The sequence below is a fragment of the Astatotilapia calliptera genome, chromosome 2, assembly GCF_964374335.1.
Source record: "Astatotilapia calliptera chromosome 2, fAstCal68.1, whole genome shotgun sequence".
Classification (NCBI taxonomy): Eukaryota; Metazoa; Chordata; class Actinopteri; order Cichliformes; family Cichlidae; genus Astatotilapia; species Astatotilapia calliptera.
The window spans coordinates 36,413,990-36,434,886 of record NC_137423.1 but is presented as its reverse complement, the minus strand read 5'-3'; the positions used below and the strand labels follow the sequence as shown (position 1 = coordinate 36,434,886).

The 20,897-nt window shown below is 39.4% G+C and overlaps 1 protein-coding gene across 10 annotated transcripts in view; it reads left to right on the top strand.

Moving 5' to 3' along the window:
• diaph2 (diaphanous-related formin 2) overlaps positions 1-20,897 on the top strand; it is a 370,107-nt gene that overhangs the window by 294,087 nt on the left and 55,123 nt on the right. For all 10 annotated transcript variants that reach the window (XM_080308461.1, XM_080308483.1, XM_080308468.1 and 7 more), the window contains 2 exons: positions 6,794-6,958; positions 13,933-14,068. In XM_080308461.1, the coding sequence (XP_080164587.1) occupies positions 6,794-6,958; positions 13,933-14,068 (301 nt within the window). The remainder of the gene's footprint in view (positions 1-6,793; positions 6,959-13,932; positions 14,069-20,897) is intronic.

The window sequence follows — 20,897 nt, the reverse complement described above, 5'->3', positions numbered from 1 at the left end:
TACTCCCACAGTAACAAAGCCAGACGCGTCTTTTAAATTGATCATAAAGCAAGAAAAGACGATTTTCCTGCCAAGTAGAAGGTGAGGAACATGGTTTGTTTGTAGTATGATGTACTAACTAGGACTAAGGTGAGCTAACTGTTGCGTCAATATCTATATATGTATAATAATACATTTTACTCCAATATTCAAAGGTGCACAGTGAATACATCTAAACGTGATTAAGCGTTAGAAGGAGAGTTCCTATAATTATGAGACCAAACAATCACACTCATTTCCTTCTACATTCCACGGTCTTTTTATGCTGAAGGAAAAATGTGATAGTTGGATTCACTGAAGAGCAAATCAATAAATGTGCAACACTGGGTATCATTAGCTTCCCAAATTACAAACTCCGTGTACCAGCATTCTGCACTCTTTAAAATTGGTCGAGTTGCATTTTTTGTGGTTGTTGAACTATGTAATAATGTTTACAAGCAAGCTTTGTCTATTAAATGAAATGTAATAGCTGCGTTGCACATACTTTCTTCTTCGAGGGGCGTCTCACCAGTTATTGTAATGTTAGGACGGGATTGATGTTTACCGATTAGATCAGGGGAAGCAAGAGACTTGACCTTTTAGAATTTGACAAGTATAAACGTTGTAAACACAGTGGATTTGCATTGTCATGTTTCCGCTCTGTGAAAATTACACAGAGAGGCGCAGGCCCCGGGCATCGATGTGGCAATGAGATTATTTTGGATAAGGATGAAAGGATGACGACAACCAGGAATGGTTATCAAAGATAAAATTGTGTGTTTTGTGTAAGTGTGGGTGTGTGTTGTCTTCGGATTTACTCACCAGCACCGTGATAGTGGACATCAAATTATTTTTGCCAAATTATTTTTTCCTGTGCTCTGACAGCTTTTTTAATAGCCTATCCATGATTCAACAGGTCATTCCCATGGACCTAATCCCCTCATTTCTAATTCATATAGTCTCTTTTCCTTTATCAGATGTAGTCATTACACCCACTAGTCTCCCCCTCATTGAGTTGTTATAACACCAGCTGGGTGCTGTACTGAAGAGCTTTGAATGCTTAAGTAGAAGCAACCTTCCTCTCTGCACGTATAAATATTTCAGACACAGACAGGCAGAATAAATTGACAGTAAAATTGACATTAAATCTGTCTTTTAATTTCCAGAGATAGAGGAGGCAGGGGCTGTAGGTGAGATGATGGAGAGGAGTATAGAGAGAGTAAAGGTCGTGACCCCAGTGTCAAAGTGGTAATATAATTCACTGAGCCTCTGTTGTGTGGAAAATACATTCATCACAAGTATTAAATATACACCACATCCCTAGTACTATGCAGATGTTTCAGGCACTGTTGATGTGCACTGCAGTCAGGAAGGTGCAAGATGATTCCCAAATTCTTTCTGCGTCATAACAGCGACACCAAGCACACAGCCTGTGTCACAAACAGACAAGGAGTCACGCAATAGATCCCATAGAGACAACCTAGACCTACAGAAGAAATGTGTTAGGATTGCTCTAATATTAGAAAATGTAATTGATAGCATTAATCACGACATTATTGGCACCTTTCAACATCCAAGAGAAATTGCAGAAAAAAGAAATACAATTTAGTGTGCAACGACAAAGATGGATAGGACAGGACTGCATTTCTCAGTGGCACACTGTTGATTTTCATCCAAGGTGTTGTTTTGATTACTTTGGACAAAATCCAGCAGCTTTCAGTGAGTATTGTTTCACTAAGGCATTCAGTTTGGTACAGATTTAATTATTCCCACATTGTAAAATGAGCCTGTCTTGAATTCTTGCATTTTTAAGTACGACAAATAGGCTCACATATCAGACAAATACGAGCTGAGGTTTAAGGCACCTAAAACATTCATATTTTTTTAAATTCAAATTCAAATTCAAATTTTATTTGAATACATACATACATAGAAAGTGTTCAGTATTACTCTGTAATACATATATTTAACTACTGATTAAGTTTTGTCATGTTTTTAGCAGTCTGTATTCATTTATCAAGTGATTGTAGAAGGTATGTTTTGTTTTTGATTATTTTTATTTTTATTTGCTTTTTTATTGTTGCGAGAGCTCTTGGGATGGAAAAATCGTGTTATGTATAATTGCAAATACAATTTCTCCTTTGCCTTCTACATAGATTGTTTACTTGCATGCAACCAATGTCTACTAAACCCGATTTGTCAATAGAACTTGAGGAGAGGAATTCTCACTGTTTTCTTGCATTTCTTTTTAATGAAACCGTTTTTTGATGTTATTTAATTGAAAAAAAGAATATTGTAATCATACATTTACATTGATTAGTGAGTAAATAAGTTGTCCAACAAAATACATTGACATAAACTTAAAACTCTGGCTAGAGACCGACCACATGTATTACACCAAGGGTGGAGGACTAGGCAAATTTGAAAGCAGTAGAGAGAGAAGGCCATCATAGCTAGGATTATCTGCTTTAATTGGGAGAGTAAGAAAACAACTTCAATTGTATAATACTGAGATCTAGTTGTGAGATTTTCCACACTGTATCCTTCAATATGAAGGCACGTGCCTCCTTGAAATTTTGGCAGCTTCCGCCTGCTCGCCCTCCTAACCCCCCCACAGTATTAAAGCATTTAAGTTTATCCCACTTCTTCAGTTTTTATATGCAGATGAGAGAAGTGATGCAAGCAGAAATGCAGATTTTTGAATGTCTAAGCAGCAACAGTTACAAATAGTTTACTCATTCATTAATTTATTAAGGAACAACCTTCTCTCTCTCACTCTCTCTGTCTGCCCTGCCTCTGCTCTCAATTCCTTCATCCCTTTCTCATCCCGTTCTCGCTCTCAACATGATGGGTTATGTCCAGTCAGTGGGCAGCCTTGGTGTAATTTGGCCCACAGGGGCTGTTGGCAGTAGGTGTGGGGATAAAGGGAGCAGGGATAGTGGGGTTTGGAGAAAAGCAGGCTTAGCGTGGGGCCTTGGATGGAAGGGCCAGCAAGCAAAAGCATTAAATAAACATTAATGGAACTAGGTTACAAGAGATTTATTAAGGAGGCTTTTTGGGGCCCCACTGTAGGGTTTTATGCAGCACTTTAATAATTCTCTCATGCACGCAGGTAAACAAAGCAGGTAATTTATTGCCATCCTCATAGGTGGCCATTGTAAAAGCTGTCTTAACTTTGTTTTTGCCCACAAATGGATTTGTCTATTTCTTTGGGATTTATCATGACATTGAATTGAGTTTGGCTCCAAAAAGCCTTTTTAACATCTAGGGTAAGTCTGACTTGGATATGATTTTGATGTTACGTTATGGTGATGAAAACAAGCGGACTTAATCACAGCTTACTGATGTTAAATGTGGCCTTTTTGGCATGCCATGCACTGATTAAACACAGTAATGAGGACACTGTACTAGGACAAAGACAGAATTTTGAAATTGTACAAGGGCAGGTTGGGTTTTGGCAAAGAGAAAGAGAATTTAAAACCTACAGTAAAGCAATGCTTTGCACTGACACCACACTTCGTATCTTACGTCGTGTAAACCAGCACCATCAGTTATGATAGTCAGAAACTTGTGTTGCTACGTAAGCCAGGGGTTTGCGACCAGCTGCTATTTTGCAAGCTCCGTTTAGACTAAATATGTTTATCTTTCAAATATATCAGCTTCACTTAGTTTTTAGTGTTTAACCACATGAAATAAAGACTTGTAAAAAAGTTCAAAACTGACAAGATGTACCACTATAGAGTGGCAATTTAAGAAAAAAATCGAATCTGTCAAACTACATAAATTCCACATTTGTAACATTGAGCCCTCAAGCAGGCGCAGTTGTCCTGTTCTGTGTTGATGAGGTTTAGTCTTCGGGAAGCGCAGGCAGTGGCCCTTTGAGGACAACTAGAAGAGGAGAGCAAAGACTGACGAACAGGGTCAGGGCAACCAAAGGCTGCATGCTGCTTTACCTTGAGACCCATCCCCTCTGCTCCCTGCTCTGCTTCAAGCCAAAGTGACTGGAATACCAGACACAGTTCAGACTACATACTTCTGAAAGTTTTCTCTAAGTAAAGGAGAAAGAAAGAACTGCTTGTTTGAGTGAGGGAATTTAATGGAGAGAATATGATGGGGAAGTGTAAAAAGAGAATTATAAAGGGAATGTGTTTGATTGAGACAGTGGTGGACAGGAAGAAAGTAAAGGAGACGGATCAAGAAAAAATTTATCTTTACAGAGGAGAGAGAATAAAGGCTGCAATGACTGTGAGAAAGTAAGGGAAAGAAAATAGTAACAGACATGCTGACAGAAAGACATTCAAAGAATGGCATTGCGACTGTGTAGTGTGTGTGTGTGTGTGTGTGTGTGTGTGTTTGTGTGTGTGTGTGTGTGTGTGTGTGTGTGAGTCTATTTGCCTGTTCATTCCGTTTCTGTATGCGTGTTGGATGAAGGCTCTACCATACCGGTTGTGTTGCTGCAGGATAGTGTGCGTCAGGCTCCATCAATATGACATGTCTTTGATGTGGAAATACAAGGAGCAAAACCCCAGCCAGCCTCAGTCCAGTCCCCAGTGGGCCACATCTACCACAGTGCATGTGCATACATGAGTATTTGAGTGAGTGAAAACAGAGAGAGGGGAGAAAAGTAGAGAAAAGGAAATGCAGAGAGCCACAAGCCACAACAAGCACTAAACATAACCACTGTCTCAATGCTTAACTGCCATTCTGCAATGAGGCAACAGTTGTGACCTGAACATTTTCAGAACCAAAGGGACTGTGCACTCAGTCGTCAATACTGTGGAATCAATATTGTATGCAAAGTAAGTTAATAAGCATATCTGTGCCGCTGTCAAATGATAAGGTGTCGTGATGCTTTTTGCACCAAAACTGACACATTGATTTGGAACGAGTCTCATTCTTGTTTGCACTTCATAAATAGTAATATAAATATTTCACATTTGTACATTTTCACAATTATTATTTTATAATTGTTAGAATTGGAGGTTGTTAATATATCCCAGTCTGGCAATAAACAGTGACTATATTGGTGTTTTTGGATGAAGTGCCACCACTTGGTAGACTGGACCTTTTAGAGAAGAGAAGGGAGGATAGTGTTTAGACTTTATGAAACAAATGCAGCTCCTACACTGAATAGATATATTACTTTGGCAAGGTTTTACGTTTACATTTATCTATCAGACCTTCAGGTTTTCACACACATGTCGAATGAAGGGGAGGTGTATAAAAGACTATATAAAAGCAGTCTGCTGTGTGTTTGCGAGCAATGGCTTCGAATGTCCAAATCAAACCAGACAGGTCTGTCATATACACAACTATTTTACTAGAATTCAACTTGTATCCTACTTTACTGCTAAAAAAATGTTTTTGGATTTGTGGTTGACCCTTTGACGGCTTCTGGGGGCATGGTAGAGAGAGTTTAAGATTCACTATCCTTTTGTAGCTTGCCAACTTTACCAACTTCTGAATACCTGAGTGGAATATAGCTGTAACAGCTACATGCAGCACAGGGGAAAATGGCCTTCAGCATGGGAGTGTCTCTAAAATCAAGTGCAGATATGTCTATGCCAATTCTCTCATTTCATTCTCTAGTCGTTTAAGTGGGTTGATGAAATGTAATTCATATAAAACTCCAATAAAAATTCAATAAAAACACAGAAATTTGGTATTAAAACCTTTTTCAGCAAAGGTTTTATAGCCACCCTTGTATTGTAATGATGTAGGCTGCTAGCATGTTCAAATACAGTGTGGCTACACTGTAACATGAGTACAGGTTTTTGCTAACTGTAGCTGGGACCTCGCCATCAAAAAGAAACTTTTTCTACTCAGCTCTTCTGTCGCCTGAGGCTGGGGACTGATGTAGTGATTTGTGCTGCTCAGTGCAGCCAACAACAGAGCAGTTTCCACGCTTACCTCTTTGCCTTGACATAATGCTAGGAGTTCCTGCAATTGCAAGAACAAAAAGGCACACCTCAAGCCATTTAGCTTCGTGCCACTGCAGATGTGACAGATACAAAAATAGCCTCTTAAGAAAGAAGATGGAACTGATTGAAGGCACAGCAGGTGTCAGACACCACTGCCTGTGTACTGAAACTAGTACTACTCGAGTTTCTATAGTGTTTTTTTCTCCATACATGTACTTGCATGTCTGTAAATGTTGGTAGATATGTGTATTTTGTGTCGTCCTCATCTCACCTGGACTACGTGAGTCTCCGAGTGTCCAAGTGCAGTCTCTATGAGAGGTCAATGGCTGCTGCGATAATGCTTAACTGATGCTGGCTGTCAATAGTCATTCACCAGGAGAAAAGTGCTCCGCCTGTTCAGTAAATTACACAGTGCGACGTGAGCTGTGAGGTTCAAAACAACCTGACCCCACTGTTGTTGTGAGAAACAATAGAACAATGACTGCAATCAGCTTTTCCAGCAACCATCTGTGTCATGCTGCTGACTACAAAACACCTTTCCATTACTCCAGGGCTGCAGCTATTAGCTCACCATGCCATTGACTCCAAAGTGAGATGGAGAGGTTATTGTAATGCCACATTAGATTGTCTCTGACCCTTCTTTATCTAGTATTTTGTTTTGCTGACCTTGGCATAGGTGGGCTTTTTGAATGCTATAAAGCTTGTGAAAGTGATCATTTTTCACAATGACTTGTTTTTCTAGAGATCAACACGCTTGTGAGATGTGAGATTATATTGGAGATTATTTTTGAATATGCTTTGTGTATGTTTGAGACATGTCTTTCTCCTTTTTTCCTTGACTCTCTGCTTCTCACGGCTTCAGCAAGAGTTCCAGGGAGCAGTATGAAAAATTGTCCACCATGCACAAGAACATGCAGAAGCTGTATGAAAATATAGGCAGTTATTTTGCCTTTGACCCCCACTCGGTCAGTGTGGAAGAATTCTTCGGAGAACTGGCCAACTTCCGCATGCTCTTCATGGTAAGTGCAAACTTTCTGATTTTTTGCACACGAACACAAACACGTTCCTTCAAAGTAGGCACATACGTTGACTAACAGAAGCCCCCACCCACACGTGCGCATACTTTTGCACACGCTTACTTGCACACACTGGGTGTCAGTGAATTGAGAACAGAGGTTGTGTATTACACATGCACACATTTTCATCAAACTTCCAGGGTCCTGACAGGTGGTGAAAACTTGTGCGAAAATTACACTGCTGTACTTTCATGGATGCACTTGAATAGAAAAAGGGGACGCCGATTATGTCGTATCGCACTTCCATTAGTTTGAAGGACTTTGGAAGGATATACAAAAGAGAAATATCAAAATCTAAGCAGAAGAGGCTGAGGTAGTCATTAGTAATGGACCAGCTCTGAAAGCAAATTTTCCATAATGCACCTCAACAGCTTCTCAACCCTTCCTGTCAGGTAAATGCTTACAGCTTTCAAACTCTACACTGTTAGTCCATAACTCAGACTTCTTCTGCTTATAATTTTTCCTCATGTTTTCAATCGCAACAACTCCAAAGACATCACTATGGTCTTACCTCGGTTATTTTGGCAGACTTGGTACATCTTCAAAGCCAAAAAAGAAATTATGAAACGTAGATCATTACGTGAACAACGATGGTGAAATAATATCCGTCATCTGATAATCTGTCAAGATTTTCTGATGTTTCTGAGTCACTTTTCTGAATATTTCTTTAATGTTTATTCAAGATATTTGGGTTTTGGTGAACAACATGTTAATAAACAGGAGAATTACTGTCACGCCATGTTTGATTTACCTGTCTTTGTTCTGAACCTCAATTTCAGAAATGAGGCCGATTGTTTTTTTTAACACCCAATATTTAACATTTAACATGTCGATTTTTAGGAAAAAGAGCAGATAAATGTAAACTTTCTCTTCATGTCAAACGTCCTTGACTTGAGAACTGGGAGAAAGCGTCCTAAGTTACAAAGAAAAAATAAAACGGGTCAATCAAAGCAAGACTACTAATAAAAGAGGCGTCGGCAAGCTTCATAACCTGGTAAACAGTGTCATTTACATATTTATTCTTTCACATATATGTAAATACAATAAAAATATATCTTTCCACTGATTATAAAGTATGTTTTGTCTGCAATAAAAAGTATATATATCATATACGATATCTGAGAAATGCGATGAGAAAGGTTTGAGGTTCACTAAATGTGAAGTAGCATTTTAAATTGGATTAAGGGAAATAAAAAAACAGCCTCTGCTACTTACAGCAGTGGGAGATTAGTGTGTAAGAGGTAATATTAATGATAAGATAAACATCCTCTGTTAAGTAGTCTGTTAAACATTCATTCAAGCGTCTGTGGTTTTCCACCTTGAACAGTCTAGTCATCCCTACCAGCAATGCCCCGAAAGCTCCTGGTGTCAGGATGATGACACCGTGTCCAGACGGCACACCCTCAGTCTTCACCATCTATTAATGTGAATGACAAGGTCCCCTTGTCTGAATCCTTTCCTCTCTTTTCTCTGATCCCCATTTGAAACCAACTTTTCATTCCCGCTGATCAAAGTGCACAACCATACAACATAACGCTCCCTTGAGGATTCCAGAGTTGCATGTCTCTAAAAGAAGCATCCACCCAAGAAAATAAATTATTCTCTCAAGCAAATAGCTGCAGATGAATATTTTATTACTGATTTAAACTTTCCTTCTATGGTTAAGGGGAGGGAAATGACTGGGATATAGTTTTGTGAAATGGGGGTTGGATTATAAGTTAATATATTCATATAACAACAATCCTTTAATCACCATATTTTTCAGATATTATTTATAGTTTTCGGCTTTTCAGCTCTGCTGACAGGAATGCTAATCTCATCTGCTCGCAGAGCACAAGAAATCAATGCTTGTTTATACTTTTATTTCTCTTACCCTGTGAAAACAACTGCGCTAGCTTCTTTTCAGCACAGCGAAAGCTTCTTCTTAGCTTTTCTTGTCAGTGAAGCAATTTTAGGGAGATACCTGCATCATGTTATTTATCTTTGAAAAGGTTGACCTGCATCAGCCGCTGCTGATTTGTTCCAACTGGAATTCAAGTAAATTTAACTTCTTAATATGCCTGGTGTGTCTCACACTCTTATTTCAATATTGAGACATTGCATTGTTTGACTTTCTTCCGTCTGTGTTGCATTGCCTTGTGCAATGCATTCACATCACAAAGCATCTGCAGTATTAAAGAATTCCATTGCAATACAGTCACCCTAAATTGCTTTTGCTAAAAAGCTAGGGCTTAATGCACCCGACCGACATGAGGCATTTGAGTAAACGCATTGACAGACAGTCCTCACAGAACTGAATGTAACTGATAAGAGAATCCATTAACTCGATTTCCCTTCTGTTTCATTCTCTTTTTCTCCCTCGCTCCTGTCCCATTCTCTCTTTTTTCCTGTGGCCAATGAATTATTATTTGATTTCAGTACATGGACTCAGTATTCCAAGAGTCCAACAATTTGTTAATTTAATGCTGCTGCCATATTCTGAAATTGAGTATGAGTGAAATGCAATCGCAGGGTCTTTATACGTAATCCTGACCAGGAGCATGGGGATGAGGATTTTTTCATTAATGAGTTATCAAAGCACAGCAGATGGGCTGGGATGAACTAACAGTCTTCCTTGTTAATTGAGTGACTTTCTAATAAGACCAAAAGACCCAAACTGGGTTCACAAAGTAGCAAGATAGAGCATCTAAGAGATTAGAATGATGGTTTCTGTGTGTGGGGGTGGATCCGTCCACTTCTTAGCCCGCATGATATTTCTAAAGCTCCCTAATTCCTTCACAATATGAGAAATGATCATAATCAAGCTGATGATGCTAAAGATGACGCTCTGGCAAAGACTGAGCTCTACCTTCTTGCTGAATCACTGTCACATTTCCTCAGGATGCTTCTAGTGGTGCACAGTCATTAAATTCTTTGCACCAGATTTTAGAGGTCACCTATCAATATGGGAATACATGTATACTGCAGAGCAGAAGTCTCACAATCTGTAACCTATAACTTCTTGAAGACATTTCCCCAACATCCTGGCACACAGTGTAACAGATGGCTAATAAACACATTTGCTGCTTAAAGCCCAGGCGTTGTAGTGTTTGTAAAATTCAAATGAGATATAGCAGTGACACTCTCTGTGTGAGATCACTGGTGCGACTGAGCAGTTGGAAATACTTATTGCTCCCTCATTGGACTGGCAAACCTGTATGCATGGGAGGGGAACCATGCTGTGGGAGATGTATTGTGTTGTAAAGGGTCAAGGAAGAACAGCAAACACATTTCATGAATTATTGAAAGAACGGACCTGGAAAGGGAAAAGTCTGCGTGGCCTCGTTGGTGGGTTGGACGTGGATGTTCCACAGCATTCAGTTTCAAGCCAAGTATAGAGAGAAGAGTACCTACAATCTCCATCGCAAACACACTGAGTGTGACACGCACTCTCATCTCGTGGCCTCTGTGAGCCTCGGTGCTGCAGTGTGCTGCTTCAGTGGTGATGTTGTCAATCATACTTGAAGATGCTATTTTACAAAACCACATTTTGTTTTGTCTCTCGGTTTAAACATCCATACAGAGCACAGCCAGGGCCCATAAATGCAGGGTTTTACAGCTTTATTTAAGGGTTGTGGGGTTAAATTGTCGCTATAAAAGATAACAGTCGTTGCGGTGGATATTCAAAGGCCAGTTTTTAAGCTAAATGTATTTTCTCGAAGAGCATTTCCATTTCGTTTGTGAACAAAAACCTCCCGTGCTCAATAGAAATATCATTTGCCCACCAGCAAACTCAGTAAAAATATACCGGCTGCTGTTTTTGCTTTATGTGTTGCAACATTTGAATTTGAAAAGTCTCTGCTCAATTAAATGAGAAATTTGCTACACCTTGACTAAAATTCGATTTGCACTTAGATTTGCTGTGTGTCACAGGTGGTCAGGTAATATAATCCATCAATGTAATTTGCGCTGGCACTTTGCAGCCACCTTGGATCAGGTATTTCGAAGACCCACTACAATCACAGGCCACTTCATTAGTTACACCTTGCGAGTACCTGAACTGCCATCATTTTTTGTGGCATAGATTACTAAAGGTGCTGTAAACAAACAGCATTATGTGACTCAGCTGTTCCAACACATCTCAAATATGGTCTGTTGGTTTGAGATCTGGAACCAAGTGTGGACTTGGTCTGTTGTAGCCCATCTGCTTCAAGGTTCACTATGCTCTTCATTCAGAGATGATCGTCTGCATGCCTTTGTGATAATGTGTGCTTATTTGTGTTACTGTTGCCTTCCTCTCACCTAGAAGCAGTTTGGGCCATTCTCCTCTGACCTCTGGCATCAACAAGACATTTTTACTGAAAAAACTGCTGCTCACTGGATATTTTCTCTTTTCTGTACTACTCTCTGTACGGCCTAGAGGGGGTTGTGTAAGAAAATCCCAGAAGATCATCAGTTTCTGAAATAGTCAGCCCAGCCTGTCTTGTACCAAGAGCCTTGCCACATTCAAAGTCACTTTTTCAAAATAATCTTTCTTCCAGATTGAGATCCTCACTTTGAAATTAAGCAGATTGTCTTGACCATGTCTACATGCCTAAATGCACCGAAATGCTGCCACGGGATTGGTTAATTAGATATTTGGGTTAACAAGCGGTTGAACAGGTGTGCCGTATGGAGTGGCCTTTGTGTATATAAATGATTGGAGTGTGAGCCCCAGGACTAATTTCTGTGGTATCAGGGGCATTAAAAAATCAAGGTTAAAGAAAAACAAACAAAAAATAAAGCATTAACAGACTGGGGACTTGCAACAAGGTAACATTCAGGTTATGGATATAGTAAGATAGAAAAGTCATTACTCGTTTTGTATACAGTGTTGTAGTGTAACACGCATCAGTAACACAGAGGTTAATGAATCTTATATATTGTTTAGCTCATTAAGTAACAGAATGATGTCTTTTTTTTATTTAAATTTTTAAAAAATGTAATAAATAATTAACCTATTGTGCGACTAATTATAGTAATGAGCATCACCTAGAGACCAATGCCATGGCCAAAAATAAACATTTTCATGGTTACTTCAAATTACATTGTTACTTGTACTTTGATCTTGAGCGGTCGAAAGTGCTTTGGAGACCAACTGCAACGCATGTGCTTTCATAACTTAGTCTCAGAATTTATAAACAATATCTAAGCATTTCAAGAGGAACCCGAATTCTTGCCTTACGTGTTATATGGGTTTAAATCAGGTTGTCTGTATGAGGTGTGTTTTTGTTAAGCAGATCTCATGATGATGATGGTTTCCCCTTCTGTGTCTTCCTACGATACAGAGCTGCCAAGAAAATGAGACTTGATACAATCAGTCGCTGCCAGTGGCAAAATTGGGGTGGCCAAAGAGAATGGTAGAGCGAACACTATGAGGGAACACATATTTGGTGCTATGGTAATTAGTCGTGCTGTTTGATTAGAGCAACATGATTATGTTGCATAATCATGTTTACAGTCAGAATTAGTTGTTTGTTTAAAATAAGTTTTGCCGACAGGATTTTTTATGCAATCTGCATAATTTACAGCAACTAATGCTGTAAGTGTCGAGCATTACAGTGACAGTATCCCCAAAATGAATCTTGTCAGCGGACGGTGACAAACATTTTGAACTCAAATAATCTCTTATTTGAGCAAAAAGTTAAGTGTTTTACTAAATATATACCCATGCACTGCTTTACTAACTCCAAATAGCAACATAGTGTTCGGACTAGTTTGTGTATCTGTTTCATTTGCACAGCTTGAATGCGATGATGATAAAATATTGGTTGAAATGTGAGTGTTTACAAATCTTTTTCAGCCACAGAAAGATAATTTAACTTGGTCCATTTTCAAAATGCAGTTAATACTAACACTCTCCCCTATTTTTTTAAATTACTTTCTTTTATTCTATTACGACTTCATTATTACAACACCCCTTTACCCCTCTTTTTCCCTCTATCTCTCTCTTGCTCTGTCTCATTGCCCTTGTCATCTAACAAGGAGACAGTGACAATGAGGGCTTGTGTCCTTGGACATGGAGAAAGGCTCTGCTATTGACTGGCATGATGAGCTGCTTTTTCCTTGTTCCTTTCCCACAATCCCCATAATCCCCCTGTCTTAGCTGCCAACACGAAACACACATCAGGACCACAGGGGCATTAGATGGGGGGCCTACTGTCGCCACTTATTATATCAGTGCACAGACAGGGCCATGCCTTCACTTACGGATGCACACACACATGCATGAGGGGAACACCACAATAAGCAGGAGGGCAAAAATGGCTTTCACCATAGGCACATATGCATGTATATGTATAGATACAGCATAACCGTTCCCACGTGCACACCCACCTACAATGGGTCCTGTGCAGGGCTGCACCACAGACCTGAAATGAGACAACTTTTTCTTCAAAGGTCACTTGGTTGCATCTTATTCTCTGTTGGCACAAGAACAAACTGACACATTTGTAAAGGCTGAATACGTACTGTTGATTATCTCTCTTTCTCTGACTCCTGACATTTCAGCTGGCCATGAAGTAGGCCAAAGATTATATCTTTTTCCCTCCTCAGAGACCATCACATTTCTGCTACACTTTTTAATGTTGCGGCATGTCCATACAACCATATTGATGTCTTTTTCATAACAAATGAGCTTGTGATAAGAAAACTTTGTAAGTCTTGCAGTTGAATGTTTGTGGCCCCACACATAAAGCATGATATGCTGTTTTGCTTTTGTTTTGTTTTCCCAGCAGTTTATCTGTAACTATCAAACTTTCCTCTGAGTAGAATTTCCTAATGACATGCTGCTGCTTCTGAACACTATACAGTAGTGAATATGCTTAAAAAAGTGGCTGTGGCAGGAGCCAAATTCTGATTTTATCTGTGTTTGTGTCTCTGTGCGTGTGTCTCATCAGGAAGCAGTGAAGGAGAACCACAAGAAAAGGGAGATGGAGGAGAAGATCAAGAGAGCCAAGCTGGCGAAGGAGAAGGCAGAGCGTGAGAAGCAGGAGCGCCAGCAGAAGAAGAAGCAGCTGATTGACATGAACAAAGGTATGCCACTTCTCCCCATGCCGCCACCGAGCCGGAGATAGGAGAACTCGGAGGACGAGAACAGGAGGATGGAAGGGGATTTCGTGGAAATCTGCTTCACATAGATTTGAACTGAAGGAAGAGGATAGTGTGTAGGAGGAGCAGAACTTATCTTTCTTAGCTATGAAGGAATTCTATATTTACTTTGATACCTAGCACAACGTTTCCAAACAAAACAGAGGTTATGTTTACACGTTACGTCAAGTTTCGTCCATGTATGTAGAAAGACATATTTTTTCATAAAGGACACACATGTATAATGTTATACATATTTTACATAGTGTATATCGTTCAGTTTTGTTACCAGCTTCCATCGGGATACGAAAGAACTTGCAAGGAAATATTTGTGGGCATGTAAAGATTGAAAGCTGTGCACGACATATAGAAAAGGCAAAAGCTTGTTCTCCAGAAGGCACGTCCAATATGATTGTGGTCATTTTATTAGTCCATTGGCCCATTTATCCATTGGTCTTGTCGAAGCAATGGGCTGTTTTCAGGCGGCATGTTACATTTAATGTTGCAAATAGCTAGAATTAGACTGTGTCCTCAAGCAATGCCAGTAAGCCGTGTATTGATCAATGAAAGTCACAGTTGTTCACACATGAAAAATAATAGTGACAGAGCTGGGTGCCTGTGTGTAGTTATGCCAATGACACTGAGAAGATATTTCAAGCCTGGAGGGGCTTTGTGAGCAGTCAGTGTGTTCTTTTCTTCTTCATTTTTTTCTTCTTTTCTTGCACAAATTGACTGGGATTTTCACAATTTACCAACTTCTAAATGTCAGCACCAGGCAGAGACCTCTCTGTAGCTCAGCCATATTGGGAAATGTGACAAGACAGTTCTCAGTATGCCACAAACTCTCCAAGATAATTGATGCATGCTGCATTTTCTTTTTCCTAAGCAGTGACCTCTCTGAAAGCCTCACTTTTAATAATCCAACATGTCTGAGCTGAGGGAGCCTGTCTACCCCTCTCTCTCATTCTGGCTAACCAGATGGAGAAGGATAGAGAAGTAGGTATGATATTAAATATTTCTGCCAGAGCAGATTTTGATCTCAGTTTCTGAATGCCATAATATGACTCGTATGAATAAAACATAAGGATGACATGGGCAACGTTGCCTGCGGCCTTGGAGATAGTGGGGATTGTGCACCAGCAGCACCAGCACCTAGCTCGTTGGACTCTTGCGATAACAATGACCTTTGAAATTATGAAATATGCACTTTAAAATTCAAGTTGTATCAAGCCCGAGCTGTATTTTTTTTCTTATGAGAAGGTTCTCACCTACACGGGCTTTAAATGTTCATATTTTTGAGTACTAACTTCTGCCTATGTGGAATGTAATCAGAGGAAGATCGATCAAATGCAGAGATTTTTAAATGTACTCTGTGAATGAGAATCTGAACTTCAGCCAGAAGCAGGTTGGAGGTTACAGCAGCTTGGTGGTTTGTGCTTCTGTTTTCTCTTAGCTTCCCTTTAAGCTGTGTGGTTTGAACACACATTGCAGGATATTTGGTGCTTTCACGTCTTACTTTTTCCCTCCATTTCTCTCCAGTTAACAGCTTTGGCTTAAGATTCTTGGCTTTCTTCTCCAATCCTGTTCTACAATTCTACATGTGCTACCGAATTAGTTATTTTCACATCACTATTTCAGCCTGAGCGTCAGCAATGTTTCCAGAGATGGATCGTTTAATACCTTTAATACACCTTTAATTAATTATGTCTGAAAATAATTTAGTGTTTTCGAAGGTTGAAAGGCTAGAATTATAATAGTCGTGTCTTTATTGTATACTAAATTTGTTTGTAGGCTAAATATATAGATGGAAGGGAGCGAGAGAGAGACAATGAGATCAAATATAAATAAATTTAGATTGCAAATCCATTAACATAAGCAGCTAGAGTAAACATATGGCTGTTGTATTATGAGAATTATGCTCAGGTCATTGTCTTATCTGTTTTATGGATTTACAGATTTTCTCATTTTATTGCTTAAGAGAGTCTTTGATGGATCATAGTATTCAGTTTAATGCCATTTCAAGAGGCTATTTTTGAGAAGGGATAGATTTGATGTCATTTCACAAATTGCAACCTAATCCTCTTCGCTTGCAAATGATTAAGAACGAAATACATATTTAATGGGAGTTTAATTCATTTAGCTTGTGCCAGGATGGCACCAGGGTGGGGGAGGGTTGACGGACAAATGCAGTAGGACAATCATTTTCCCCCCCGAAAAATCCCATTTCCTAGTTGATAAAACTTGCAATTATGCTCTCTCTACGTTCAGTGACACACACACTTCGTCAACAAGCGTGATTGATAGATGAGACAAGCGCTGAACACGTTTTCTTTGTGAAGTATTAGAAATCCTAACGTAGGAAATTGCTTATGAAATCATTACCCAGTCACCCCATTTGTTTTAATTTGCTCTAAGTGGATTTCCATATTCTCTTCAACTGACCAGATGTTCAACATTTACTAAATCACTTTACTTCACTGGAAATAACTGTTGAACACTGTAGAATAAATCCAAACTAATGGTTCTGTCTAAAACACGAGAAGATGGCTCAGCGCAGCAGGATATTTTTTATTGCAGCATATGAAACAATGTCACAAACAGCATGCTGAGTGTGTCAAGTGCCCAAGCATGGTAGAGCATCTGGACTTTACTTCTCTAAGGCATTTGTGAAGAGTAGCAGACCCCTTTGGCTGCTTGCTCGGCTGGCATCTCTGAGGTCAGTGCCCCCGTCTGGGGCAAGTGTCTGAACCCACATGTCAACTGTATACCCCAGTCAAATTCACTAAGCTTTGAACAGAGCCGGGAAGCACACATGCTTCTTTGAGCCCAATTCAGTTTGGCATAAGGCACATAAAAGGAAATAAACACGCAACCAGAAAAAAGTAATAAGTCAAACATTTTATTTAGTCCATGAGAAATTTGTTTTCTTTTTTTGTCTATTTTTCTCAGAAAAAGATACAAAACCAAACCTAATCTAGGTTCTGTGTAAACGGTCCCTTCGCGACGTGAACATCTAAAAATACACTGTCAACCTGAAGAATATAAAGCTTTAAAGCATACTGGTTATAACTTTCGAAGTTCACATTACCTTTTATGAGTGTACCAACTGCCTGCTAACTCAGTTGGAAACACAATGAAATGTTATCCAACTTTATTACTTTACTAATTGCGGATCTCAAAAGAAAAATATTTGAATGGAAAACTATATTTCAGTAAAATCAGTTCTTATAATTGTACTACAGGGTATTACTAAACGCAGTGGCTGCACAGATGCTGTTTTTATGATTAAGTTTTACTTGCAAAGGGATCATTGTTTTAGAGACAGAATTAGAGCCCACCCAGCGTCAGTCCATTGCAACAGCTGGCAGACACACTGACAGAATGTGGATCCATACATTTGGTTGCTCACTGGGATTTTTACAGCAGATAAATATGTTTAGGCAAAATGTTTGTGTTTGGGATGACACATAGTGTATTCACCTTCATATTTTTTCACAAAACATCTGGTTGAGGTTGACTATGTGACATTTTCTCTCAGTGTCTTTAAAAGTCCCAGAGCCAAGGTTCAAACCAACAGACATTAAGCAACATTTCCAATAATTCAAGCCCTGCTGTGTAAAATATCGTTTGTTGTTCATTTTAATGTAATTGTAATTATGTAATTATTACGTGTTCTTTATTCTACAGTTTCTATTTATCCAACCTCATTATCTTGTATATAAGGAGTATATGCAATGTATATAAGATAAATTAGCTTAGTTAGGTTAGACACAGTGTAACATTTAAACGTGCAATCAAGATGACATACGTGTAACTTTACGCATACATTAGAATGTATTGGAATGTGAATCAAATTTACCCTCTTATGAACATGTTGTCATAATAGTGCTTTTTAAGTTATTTCTTCTTTTTTTTTAGCAAAGAATTTATTTTTCTGAAAAGCAAGTGTCAATTATTGTGGCATGCTAAATTAAAATTACATATTTCTCTGCAGCTGGCTGGCTGGTTGTGGCCGGCAGAGCCCTGTCAGGAATGACAGCAGTAGAGATGCAGATTGATGGTTTCGTGTGACACTGACAGCTGCCGGTAGGCCAGTGCATACTTGCTTTGCAGCCATGCCAGCCAGGTGATCATAGTCAGGGATTGACAAGCGGCAGTGGGTTGGACAGGTTGGCTGTCTAGGTATGCATGTGGCTCCACAGCACAGCAGACATGGCAAACAATATTACCAGGGGAGATAGCTTATAGAGACACGGAGGTCAAAACCCAGGGGAAAAAATATATACTTCTGAGACATATTCTCTCTTTTCCTCACCTTTGCTTAGAAAATGAAGCCAGTTTTAGAGCACTGAAACTGACCTTCTTGTTTGATATATAATATGACGAACAAGGATAGACCTTTCAGAATTCAACAGTGATATATAAAACCTGTTTTTCCACAAACAATAATATCTTCGAAAGACCAGCCATGCCTTCCTTGTCTAGTTATAGATTTGTGATTTGTGATGACTTATGAAAATGAAATCTCTTTCTACATTTGCATGTGGATGTAAGTGCAGTGTAATGCCAAACTTTGAACAAATTGTTTTTTCTTTGTCCTTGCATGTAAGCTGTCTCAATTTAGAGTGCAAAAAGTGCAAGCCATCATCTGAAACTTCTGCATATGGACCGGTGAATTCTGCTATTACCCTGAAAGACAAGAACAAGGGCACCAGGATTATCTGCTGTCAGACCTATTCTAATAAATTACAGCATGTTAGATTGTGCTGTATCTCCAGTAAGAATCGGGGTCTGCCTCAAGGAGATGATGGCACAGAGATTATAGAGGACTGCGTTTCAGTGCTCTTGGCCCAAATAGAATAAACTGAAATATGTAGGGAAAAAAGGCATGCAAGGATTAAATACACTTTGTTGAAAAATGCCATTTTGCAAATGAAAGTAATACAATAAAATAGTCATCCACTAAATTCCCCGATTTTGATATTTCCAGTACATCTCTAAAATTAAACGTCAGCATATTAAAGTGACCCTCATGCTTTATGGGGAAGCTTTTAGTATTTCATGATAAATACCCCACTCATTAGCAATTAAAGGCAGCATGGGAATCGTTTTTATCTGTCTGCATTTTGAATAACTTTTTCAAGGTGAACTGGTGTATTTTCTGATATTCTTTAGTATTAGGAGAAATGCAAACAAAAACAAAAAGTGTGTTATTTATGTAATTTTAGGAAGCTCATCTCTAATCACTGTCATTTCTGACTTTGTTTCCTTCTGCACGGATGGAACATTCCTTCTTGCAGTATTCTCTCTCCCATTGCTTTCAGAAATATTCTTCTTCTGCTTGGTGAAATCAGCTCCGGCACAGTTGAATCTCATTAATTTGTGGGTGGTTCAAGTGTCTGATCATTTCCCCTCCCAGATCTGGACCTCACCAGTCACTTTACAGTCAATCAAGCCTAATTACCCTCGCTACAAAGACCGTCAAATCCATTTAGCTTCCCCAGGCAGCACCGCCTTTCACTGATGTGAACAGCCCATGTGGGGTTTGGTTCAGATGTTATCTTGATCTGGATTCCAAAACTGCATCCACTATCCAAATATGCCACTCACCAAAAATAAAGACTCTACTCTGTGCAGGATGGATGAAATCCACAATCTTTAGAGCAGCTGAGTATTCTTCCACTGGCTATTTGGCAATGCATTAATCTTACCTGATCTTTTAACTGACCCTGGTTTTTCGCGGCGAGGTTTTTATAAACACATATGTACTTTTTTACCATTCAGGCAAGATTCCATTGATTGTACTTTACGTTAGAAACTGCCATCAGAACCTGTCATGTTGATGTAGCACCAATATTTTAGATTTCTTGTCCATGTTTCCGAAAAGCACAGTCAAAGTCGGCATTGTTCACTTGTTTATGTTTTACAGATTTGAGGTTTAAACCAAACCGCATTACACCTCCTCCATCATTGCTGCAGATAGCATTGCACAATAAAACACCATTCCCTCTCAAGGACCCAGCCTTGAGACACTAAAATGTTAAGCCGAAATCTTTGCATGGACTTTTTCACAAGCACTATGCCAGCTGAATGTTTGTAAAGACAATGACCTAAGAGTTATACGCACTGCGGCTTTTCACAATAGCTAAACAGCAGCTTTTTGCTGTGATAGCTGATGAGTAGACAATGACACAAGAAAAGTGTTGCATGAGGTGAAACAGAAACAGTACTGAAGATAAACTTGTCCCCACCAAGACCACAGAGTGGGATCACTTAACAGGGAAAGTTTGGTTTATAGAAGACACCATTAAAGTATGTATAGACCTTATTGTATATGGCCTGCTGCGAGGTCACTTCAAAAGATTCATGTGGGTCAGTCACTACCATAATGTTGTTAAATTAAGCAGAACCTCATTAATGGAAAAAGGGCAATAGTGGTCTTCTCTGATGTGAGGACAGGCATGGCCCTGCTGGCACCCTGACACGATGACCCCATGTGGCTCATCTAAACTGTGTCATCTTAACATCTGTCAGTGCTGGGTTGGAGCTGTTGTTTGTGTGTTGGTGTTACTGGCCAAACTAGCCAAAAGCAATGGATAGATGGTGATAGCAGTATGCTAACTTGGGTGGCCTGCAGGCAGTAGAAGCAAATGATAGCAGAGGAAACAGAGTGTGGTGATGACTATGTTGAAAGCATTTCTCTTCCCCCCTTCCCATTTCCCAGTGTCCCCTCCCTACTGTTTCTCACTCGGGGCCTAGCAGCATCCATCCAGAT